At 52.2% G+C, this 10,372-nt stretch overlaps 1 protein-coding gene across 1 annotated transcript; it reads left to right on the forward strand.

The window, feature by feature from the left end:
* The first annotated feature begins 3,008 nt into the window (after positions 1 to 3,008).
* Positions 3,009 to 9,761, forward strand: LOC134416208 (histone H3.3A). The gene is made up of 4 exons (XM_063152582.1): positions 3,009 to 3,106; positions 4,511 to 4,665; positions 6,445 to 6,598; positions 9,105 to 9,761. Exons 2-4 carry the CDS (start codon positions 4,538 to 4,540, stop codon positions 9,231 to 9,233), a joined length of 411 nt encoding a protein of 136 aa, XP_063008652.1. The 5' UTR covers positions 3,009 to 3,106; positions 4,511 to 4,537; the 3' UTR covers positions 9,234 to 9,761.
* The last annotated feature ends 611 nt before the right edge of the window (positions 9,762 to 10,372 follow it).

Genomic DNA, 10,372 nt, shown 5'->3' on the forward strand with positions numbered 1-10,372 from the left:
GGAGTACAAGCAGTGGAAATCCACCTCCTTTTTGCTGAATGAGGGCTGTCTACTTTCTATGAAAGGTGCTGAAAACAACTTCTGATTTGAGTGTTCCTCTTTTCTATTCATGATCATTTGAGTCTTCTTTGGCTCCAAGCTGCACCAGCTGTTTTCCACCCTAATCTCCTTTCCTGTAGCAATCTGGCCGCGGTGCAGCAGCGGTGGCTCCGCTGGGTGAGGATGAAGTACTGCAGTTGTCCTTGGCGTGTTCTTGCCGGCTAAACCAGTGGAATCTCATTAGGGTAGATTTCTTCATGGCCGCTTATGGATGCCTTAGGGTGGAAGATGCCTGTGGTCTGCAGAGATAAAGGCCTTCGGAAAGGAGGAGCAAAGGCTTATCGGTGCTGCCAGTGAAAGATGAGCGTCTGGAGTCTTTTTAGAGTCGGGCCAGCTCTTTCTGTGCTGCTCCGTAGGCACTCAAACAGCATTTGTGGCAAAGCTCAAAGGGCCGTACCCGTTCCTACAGCCCTGGAAAAGCACGGGTTTAATGGCATTAATGGCATTAATCAGCGAAGGTGCAGAACCTGAAAATACTGGAATAGTTTTCCTTTCTCTGGGCAGACAACACCCCGTAGTCCTGCCTGCGGTGTTCCTCACGCGTTTGGAAGCAGCCGGAGCAGGCAGCGGCAGGGCGGGAGCAGCCCTGGCTGCGGCCCTGCGGGACACACGAGAGCTCCGGGAGGAAAACACGGGCTGGCCGCGGCCGGGACAGCCGCGCTCCCCGCCCCGCCCCGCCTGGCGTCATGGAATTCCAGGGCGCTCCCGCCAATGGCGGCGGGGGCACGGCCGGTGGCACGGGGGGACCGGCCCCGCCGCTGGCCTCGGGGCTCGGGCACGCCCGGCAGGCCCGGCCGCAGCCCGGAGCGCGGCGGAGCAGCTCCGCCTGCGGGAGAAGGGAGCGGGAACCGCCGGACCGAGAGCCCTTCCCGCACCCCGGGAGCGGGCACAGCTAAAGCGGACAGGGATGAGCTATGCATTGTTAACCTCCGGCAGCTTCCTGCGGCTGGGAACTGGTGCTGCTGCCCTCTGCTAACTTTTCCATATGGGATGCGCGTGGTGTGTGGGGAATTGATGGCAGTTTCGGTGCCTGAGCATTTGCAAATAGTCTGATTGTATAATACTGAACAGCTCAGAGTTCGCTTTGGGCTGTCCAGTAAGGTGCTATTATCTCATAAAATACTATCCACCAATCCACCAATACTTCTGCAAGTATAAATAAAATCCTTTGTGGTTTCTCTTTCCTGACAGCCACCTCTCATAAACTCACTGTAGGGGCAGAGGTGTGTGTGTGTGTGGCATATCTGGTCATGTCTGTATAGTGCAGCCTGTTGTTTTTATCTGAGCACTAATGCAGACTATATCTATTTTAGCAGGGTGTTCTGCCCACGATAACACTCTCTTTCTTGTCAGGTTTGATTAGCCCCAAGTGAATGCTCACATGGCTAAACCACTTCTGCTGCTGGAGGTAGTTTGGATGTCTCCAGGAAGAGCTGCATTACATCATAATGTGTAATAAAGATTTTGCAAATCAAATATGGCTCCTTCTAATGTCTAAATGACAGACAAGATGGTGGCACCAGAGCAGAGGCTCTGACTTTGCAGTTGAGATGCACTTACAACAATTGCCAGTGGCTGTTCAGTTGTATTAGAGTGCAGGTTACTTTCCCACAGAGCCTTTTGATCCTGACATTAATAGAAAATAAAGAGCAAATTTTCTCACTAAACATCATGGCAGCTGATACAACTGGTTGGGGTCTGCTGGCGGTGACAGTGCTACACTTACAGTTGCTTTTGCTTTTGCAATAGCTGCCTCTCAAACCCCAAACCGTGGCCCAGCAGTGATGCAGGAAATGAGGCTCCTCTTCCTTCCCCAACAGCAGATTTTCCTTGTGAACATCGTGCCTGCAGTGTGTTTCTGAGACAGAAGTACCCCAGCATCCCCCTCCTGACACTCAGCTCTCATTTTACACACCAAGCATGGCCCTCCCACAGCAGATCCTTGCTGGGTGAGCTCTGATGGGCCAGCTTACAGGGAGAAATTTTGTTTTGCTTCTATGTAAAGAAAAAAGCCACAGAATCACAGTATCAAGTAGGTTGGAAAAGACCTCTAAGGTCATAGAGTTCAGCCTTTGTCCGAACACCACATCCCAACTAGACCACGGCACTAAGTTCCATGTCTAGTGTTTCCTTAAACACATCCAGGGGACAGTAACTCCACCAGCTCCCAGGGCATTCTGTTCCAATGTCCAGTCAGCCTTCCAGTGAAGAAATTCCTCCTGATGTCCAAGCTAAACCTCCCCTGGTGCAATTAGAGGCCATTTCCTCTCGTCCTGTCACTGGTTGCCTGGGAAAAGAGCCCAATCCTCACCTGACTGCAACCTCTTTTCAGGGGCTTGTAGAGAGCAATAAGGTCACTCCTGAATCTCCTTTTCTCCCGGATAAACACCCCAGCTCCCTGACAGCTCGTCGCAAGATGAATGCTCCAGACCCTTCCCCAGCTCCGTTGCCTTTCTCTGGACACGCTCCAGCACCTCCACGTCCTTCCTGTAGCGAGGGGCCCAGAACTGGACGCATCACTCCATGTGTGACCCGGGGGGAAAATCACTCCCCTAGTCCTGCTGGCCACGGGGTCACCCCCAAACGAAAAGAACCCAGCCAGGGCGCATCCAGACGGGCTGTGGCGGTCGCGGCAGTGCCCGGCGGCGGGGCGGGGGTGGCGGCCGGGCCGTGAGGGGGACGCGGGGACAGGGAATCCCCGGGCGCGCGCGGCGTGCCTTTTGTGTTTGTACACACGGCCCGGGGGCGGGCCCGGGGGCGGGGCCGCGCCTTCCCTCCATTGTGCGCCATTGGCGGCCGCGCGGGGCCGGGGCGGGGCCGCCGCGCGAGGGGCGGGGCCGCCGCGCGGGGCCGGCCCTCGCCCGTCAGCCATCTTTCAATTGTGCTCCGAGCCGCCGCCAGCGCCAGCCGCAGCAGCTCCGGCTCCTCCTGCGCCCGCCCGCCTGCCCGCCCTCCATCCCTCCCTCCCTCCCTCCCGCACGGCAGCCGCGCTCGCCCAGCGGACGGGGTAAGTCTGGCGCCGCGCCCGCCGCCCCCCGCGCCCCGACACCCACCGCCGCTGCCCCCCGAGCCTCCCCACAAACTTTTGGGGCGCTCGGGAGGCGGCGGCGCCTCGCGTTCCCCTCGGCCGCGCCGCCTTCCCGGCGCAGCCGGAGCGGCTCCCTCCGCCGGCACCCCCGGCCCCGCTTGGCGCGGTCGTTGCCCCCCTCCGCTCCCCTCGCCCCCGCTCCAGACCCCCACCAGCGGCTTCCCCAGCCCCTCAGCTGCCTCCTGAGCCCGACATCCCCCGGATCGGGGCCGGGAAGCGGTCGCAAAGGGGAGCCGCTCGCCAGCCCAGGGTAACTCTCCTGCCTTCCTTCCCCTGCTCCCCACAGTTGTTGCTCAGCTTCACCATCTTGTCTCTTTTCTCTGGTCACCGACCATATTTTTTTTCCTATTGCATAAAAAACAATAAAAAGGGAAAGAAATTCGCCGAAGGAACGACCCAAACGCGACTCAATTTTTCGGTTTTCGAGTGCAAACTTTTCCGCTGCCTCCCCCTGCATCTGCACCCGCACGGTTTGGAGTTCCTGGCGATATTTTTGGCGTTATTTTTCGCAATTTATTTTTTCCTCCTTTGCAAAAGGACTAGGGCTGCGTTTCGTGATTGTTTCCATTTTGTTCTGGCTCTGGGAGCTGAGTTTGCCTGTGAGAGGCGCTTGGGAGCGAGGCAGCTCTTGGGGAAGCAGTTGCACAGAAAGAGAAAGACGGCACCCGAAAAACAACCCCCCGAAAACAAAGTTTGTTGCTTTCTCGCACTTTATCCGGCCCCTTTCCTTTTCGCACGATAAACGCCGGGCTGCCTGCGGTTGCCGGCGGCTGGGGGAGCGCGGGCGCCGGGCAGCCCGGGGAGGGCCGGCGGGGGCTGCCGCTGCTCCGGCCCCCGCTCCGCAGTTTCGGGGGAGGTTTTCCGGGGGGTGGGAGCGGCGGGTCGGTGCCAGCCCCCCGAGGTTTGCCGGGCTGTATTTGCAAACACTTGGCAGGTGACGGGCGGCCGGCGGGGGGGAGGCGACAGCCGCCTCTCCGCGCCTGCTGCCGTGCGGCTCGCTCGGCTTCAGCCGCCGCCGCTTTGATATTGAATTCGTGGGCAAAAAAAGCTGTATTTTAATATTCCGCGATCGGCAGGCGTTTAATTTCTAATTTAATTTTTTCCTTTTTTGGTGTGGGTGTTTTTTTATTTTTTTTTAACTGCCCGTCGGAGGCGTTCGGCCGCCGCGGGCTCGGCGCTCGGGGCTGGCGGGGCAGGGACGCGTTGCGCGGGACGGGGGCCGCGCTGCCCGCCCGCCCCGGGGGCCGGTGCCGCGGGGGGGGCTCAGGCCGAGCGGGGCGACCACCTCCGCCCTGCCCCGGCTGCCCACGTTCCTCCTGGCAGGTGTAAGGCAGCGACGTCGGCAGGAGCATGGCCCGTACCAAGCAGACCGCCCGCAAGTCCACCGGTGGCAAGGCGCCCCGCAAGCAGCTCGCCACCAAAGCCGCCCGCAAGAGCGCGCCCTCCACTGGCGGGGTGAAGAAGCCGCACCGCTACAGGTAACGCAGCGCCGCGCACAGGCGGCCGCGGGGCGCGACCGGGCGACCTCCCCCCCCCACCCCCCCCAAAAAAAATCCCTCCTTCTCCCCCCCCCACCCCGCGGGACCGATAGGGCGGGGGGCGCTTCTCCCCGCCTCCTCCGCGCTCCTCTCCTCGAGCAGAATAACCAAAAAAAAAAAAAAAAAGAATAAAACCGCCAAAAAGAAAACAAGCGCGAGTCCCCGCCAGCCGCAAAAATAGAAATTCCCAGGGCGGCACCGACCCCCGGCGTTTGTCATCTGCTCCTTTCCGGGCGTTCCGGTGCTGGTGACTACAAAATCGACACCCCTCCCCCCCCGCGGCGGACGCGGCTCGGCGGTTCTTTTAAATTTTTATAATTCTGCGCTCGCGGTTATCAGGAGGCCGCAGCGGGGCTGCGCCGCCGCCAAGTTTATTGTTACCGGCGCGTTCCGTTCCGCGCTCCGCTCGCGGGGCTGGAGCCGGCGGCGCTGGGCGGGCGCGGGGCCCTGCAGGGCGCGGAGCCGCCGCCAGAGGGAGCAGCGCACCCGCGGATGCGGCGGGGATCCCGCAGCGCCCGTCCCGAATCCCGGCCTTGGGATAGCGGAGCGGAGCCCGTGACAGAGCTGTCGCAGCCCCCCGGTGCTGAGCTTCTCCAGGCCTGGCTTCCGACAGAGCGGCGGCAGTCGTGGTTCAGCTTGCAGGATGGTGTTGGGCTAGGTGTAGGTCTTCCCCATCCATGTTTTCCCCAAGGAACAAGTGGGTTTTGAATTGGGGACTTAATGTAAAAGTCCAAGAGAGGTTTATTAATGTATCGAGGAGTATGAAGAGGATGGAGCCGGGCTCTTCTCAGTGGTGCCAAGCAACAGGACAAGAGGCAATGGGCAGAAATGCACAGGAAATTCTGCCTGAGCATGAGGAAGAACTTTACTGTGAAGGTGACTGAGCATTGCAACAGATTGCCCAGAGTGGTTGTGGAGTCGTCTTCCTTGGAGATAGCCAAAAGCCATCTGGACACAATCCTGAGAAACAATCTCTGGGATGATCCTGTTTGAGCAGGGAGGTTGGGCCAGGTGACCCACTGTGGTCCCTTCCACCACTCAACCATTCTGATTCTTGCTCTAGGTGTGAGGCAGAATTCATCAATTGGGAGAAAAGTAATAAAGCTGGAGCAGGAAAAGACAAAGCTTCCACAGAAATAAATGTGGTATTGATTTCACAGATGGACATCACGTTTGCAAACATGTTGCTATTCTGAATTTGTCATTCTGACACCAAAACTAACGTGGGGAAATACCCTGGATAATTTTGACTGTCAGCATAACAGAGAATACACGTTTTGTTGGTTCTGTGAATGTTGACAGTGGCGAAGAAGAACAAATTTCCCTTAAAATCAGGGTTCCTGTCAGGCCTCTCGGGGGTACCTTTGGTACAGCTGAACTCATGGCAGTTCTGTGGTTTGCCACATGTGCACTGAGCTGTGCTGCTGTCACTTGGACAGCACATGTTGGCCAACTGTTCCCTTGGTGAAGTCAGGCCTTTGGGAGCGTGCCTGACCTGAGGGATCCCTGCTGAAGCCAGTGGGAGATGGCAGAGATTGGTGGTGAGGAGACAGCGACCCTTTGCCAGCAGAACTGATTCTGTGTTGTAAATGCTGGGACTCTCCTAGGGAGAACAGAAGTGCTTGGTTTAGTCTGGAGGATGTCCCTTATTTTTAAGGCGATGCAGAACATATTTTCAATACTAATTATCTTAATTTCCACTATATTTAATTTTACCAGGCCGGGTACCGTGGCTCTGCGTGAAATCAGGCGCTATCAAAAGTCCACCGAACTTTTGATCCGCAAACTCCCCTTCCAGCGTCTGGTGCGTGAAATTGCTCAGGACTTCAAGACAGATCTGCGCTTCCAGAGCGCTGCCATCGGTGCTTTGCAGGTGAGCTTTGCCCGGATCCCCGCTCCGGGCTGGGGGGATCCCCCGGAGCCCCCAGGTCCCGGGCGGGATTCCCGGAGCCCCCCAGGCCGGGATTCCGGAGCCGCCCCCCCACCCCGGTCGGGATTTCCGGAGCCCCGCCCTGCTCCCCCATTGGCCAGGCTGTTTCCAGGCTTCCTCTAGACTCCCTCTGATTGGTGGGGCTGCCGCGGTGGGCGTGGCCCGCACCACTGGGGAGGGATGCTCACCTCAGCCTTGCCTTATCCTGGGAGTCCCTGTGGGTACCATGGAATAAAACAGCACAGGGCAGTTCAGCAGCTCCTCACAGAGCCTAAAAGTCTGGTTTGTAGGTGATGCTTTGGGTGTTTTTCTTAAATAGCCCCTGAATTTGTTAGAGCAGTGCTTAAGATGCTCAAGGAAAACACATTTCCTCCACCTTTGAGCTCTGCAGTTGGAGAGGGAACATTGTGGAAAGCAGATTCAAAGGTTTCCTAATGGGGGAGGTCTTGGTGTCCTCAAATGCCCTCTAAAGAAAAACAGCCCAATAAGCCACATCTAAACACAGTTAGCATCAAACACATCATAGGAAAGCAGCTGTTTCCCTAAGCACATTTAAAAATATATTAGTTATGTAATTTATTTAGATTATACAGAGAGAAAATATTAATTATTCTTTCTGGCCCAAATTTCTGAATCTAAGTCAGGACCCCCCACCAGACTGAGTTCTTACTGTGGGGACATCTCCCTCTTGTGATAAAAGACACTCCTGGTTGAAGATAGCTGTTGAAAAATTGTTCCAGAACAATCTGTAGTTGTAGTCTGTCTGACATGCAGACAAAATGGTCTCTTTCTGGTTAATGACTTCACTTGATAAGGGGCCAAGACATTTGCCATGAGAGCCCATAAACTTGGGCATATGCTTAACTTCAAAAGGTGCCTGTGTGTGTTTGCAGAGTTGCTGCTTTTGCTTTTAGTTATTCTGTGTGGTAGTTCTTAAATCCAGAGGTTTATCTGTGTGTCTCTTTATCTAGATCTGCCCATTAAAATTTAGTAGCTGTTACACTTTCAGAAAGCTCCTGGCTTGAATGTTCCTGGTTTTGCATTAAGGAGTTGTTGGAATAGAACCTGGTCACATACAATTCCTAATGGGTTCTGCTTGCATATTTGAAAAAACAAACAAACTCAAAAAAATATATGTTTTAAAATTAACCCCTTGGGTACCATGATGTTTGTGCCAGCAAGGATATTTGGTGAATTGTCTTAATTTTAATGTATTAATTTGACAAAACTGCGTTAGGAATTCTCATCTCCTCCTGCAAATTAAATGGCTTAGTAATATCACAGTCCTCATCTGCTGTAGTAAATATTTGGTTTATTTCAAATTGGATAATCTTATGTTTTTAAACAGGATCTTTGAACCTAATCATTTGATTCCTGGAGTTCCTGGCAATGAAGTGGTTCACACAAGTTCTCTTGTGTGTACTGTAGAAAGAGTGACTTCACCCTTGTTTCTACAATTGAGCCCCATCATTCCCCCCTTCTCAGCCCAGGTGTGGCTGTGTCCAGCACTGGCACACTGAGATGCTTCCTAGGAGATTGACAGGGTTAGAATTCCATGTGTTCCAAAAGTGTTTGAACAATGACCGGTGCTGTGCTGGGCTTAGCAGCAGCTAACTTCATATGAGTCAGGGAAATATTTGGGTCCAGCTGAGCATCTGTCTGGCTCAGGGTCCTGCCTGCAGCTATGCAGTGACAGGGAGAGCCACTGTGCTCAGCTTTGTCCTTGTGCTGCCCCTGGCTCTCTCAGGTGTGAGCTGAGAGCTGTCTGTGATGGTGGGGCCAGTGCTGTGTCCCCAGGTGGGCAGGAAGGAAATACAGGAACAGGGAAGTGTCTGATGGCAATTCCCTGACTGATGCCTGGTTTTGATGGTTCAAGGAGCTCCTGAACTAATGGAATTCTCTCATTTCTGATAGTTCTCAGTACATTTTTTTTCTGCTATTATTTGACTTAAGCCACCTCTTCAGTGTCTATGGAAGGAGCTGTATGCCTGAGCTGTGTGTTGGGAAGGAATACATGTTCTTCTTTTTCCCTGGCTCTTGCCAATTTCACCTGATGCTCAGTGACTCTCTCTCTGGAAGAGGCAACAAACAAGTCCCTCAAACAGTGTAACCCAGCCTTTGAAAAGAGAATTTCCTAAACAAACTAACCTGCTGATAATGTAACCCCTTCCTGTCTCGTGAGAGTCCCATGGGAGTATCAGTTCTGCTGTGCTCTGGAGGATGTCCTTACCAAACAGCAGCAGTACACTACTTTAGACACAGAATATTATCAGAAAGTGGAGGTTTTTCATTTCTGAACATCTAAAACTTTTGATATTTATGAGTAATAAAGATTAAAACCTCAATTTAATGCCACGTCACACTGTACTTTTAATCCTGAACTACGAATCTTTCTTTTCCCTGATGCTCAGAGATTGAAAATATCCTTACCTCTTTTCTTCCACACTAGGAGGCAAGTGAAGCCTACTTGGTTGGGCTGTTTGAAGACACCAACCTGTGTGCTATCCATGCCAAACGTGTCACAATCATGCCAAAAGATATCCAGCTAGCACGCCGCATACGTGGGGAGCGTGCCTAAAGCCTCGCCACCATGGGTCTGTCATCCTCCAAGCAAAATCTTCTTCCTGTTATTGGTAGTAATGAACGTTAGATATTTTTTCCATGGGGTTAAAAGGTACCTTAAGTATATGGTTGCAAGTGGAAAAATAGGGGACAGAATTGGGTATTGGCAAGTTTTCTTTCCATTTTCATTTGTGTGTGGATTTTTAATATAAACAAGGGGGACGTAAAAGTAAACAATGCGGTCAAAAAAAAAATAAAAAATGTGAATCGTTGAAACTTGTTCACCAAAACAACTTTATAAAAAAAAATTATAAATAAACATGTCAAATTTTTCTGGACAATGCCAGCATTTGGATTTTTTTAAACAAGTAAATTTCTTATCAATGGCAACTAAATGGTGTTTGTAGCATTTTTATCATACAGTAGATTCCATCCATTCACTATACTTTTCTAACTGAGTTGTCCTACATGCAAGTACATGTTTTTAATGTTGTCTGTCTTCTGTGCTGTTCCTGTAAGTTTGCTATTAAAATACATTAAATGATGCCTGGTTTTAGTCTTGATTTTTAAATATTACACATGGGTTATATTGATTCAAAAGTGATCAGCCTTTCCTCTCCTTTTGCTCTTCAATGCATGGCCTAATTCCTTGGGGCAGATCTAGGAAGCACTGGGGGTGCTGCCTTGGCTGAAGTGGTGTATATGTGAGGTTCTTTTAAGAGTGTAAAATTTATCTGCTCCACATAAAAATGAGTTTCGTGAATGTAGTACCAGGTAGAGTCTGGAACTGAGCTGAGCTCTCTAACCTGCAGTGCTAAGAAGCAGCAATTTGTTATTTAGATTCATTTCTTACTTGATTTTGTGCTGAATTTAGAAGCATTTCTGATTTTCATGGTTTTTTAGTATGGTGTAAGTGGCGGAATGTAGCAGTTTGGGTTTTTCTGTTTGGGGGTTTTATTTTTCTTGGGTGTTTTTTGTTTTGGGTTTTTTTACCCTTTTTCACTCCATTGGTTTCTTGGTTTGTAGGTGTTCCCTTTTTGCTTGACTACCTTTCTGTTTCCATCACACCCTCTAGCATTTTTGAGAGCTTAGTCCACATGTGATTAGTTTCAGCTTGTACACTCCAATCTAAAAGACACTTTTCTACCATTTTTG

The sequence above is a fragment of the Melospiza melodia genome, chromosome 3 (assembly GCF_035770615.1).
Source record: "Melospiza melodia melodia isolate bMelMel2 chromosome 3, bMelMel2.pri, whole genome shotgun sequence".
Lineage (NCBI taxonomy): Eukaryota > Metazoa > Chordata > Aves > Passeriformes > Passerellidae > Melospiza > Melospiza melodia.

What these genes read in the sequence shown, in the direction of transcription:
- LOC134416208 (XM_063152582.1), top strand. Translation starts at nt 4,538, where the DNA reads ATGGCCCGTACCAAGCAGACCGCCCGCAAGTCCACCGGTGGCAAGGCG. An exon ending in AAGAAGCCGCACCGCTACAG is followed by an intron (nt 4,666 to 6,444) that starts GTAACGCAGCGC and finishes TAATTTTACCAG; the next exon opens with GCCGGGTACCGTGGCTCTGC. An exon ending in CTGCCATCGGTGCTTTGCAG is followed by an intron (nt 6,599 to 9,104) that starts GTGAGCTTTGCC and finishes CTTCCACACTAG; the next exon opens with GAGGCAAGTGAAGCCTACTT.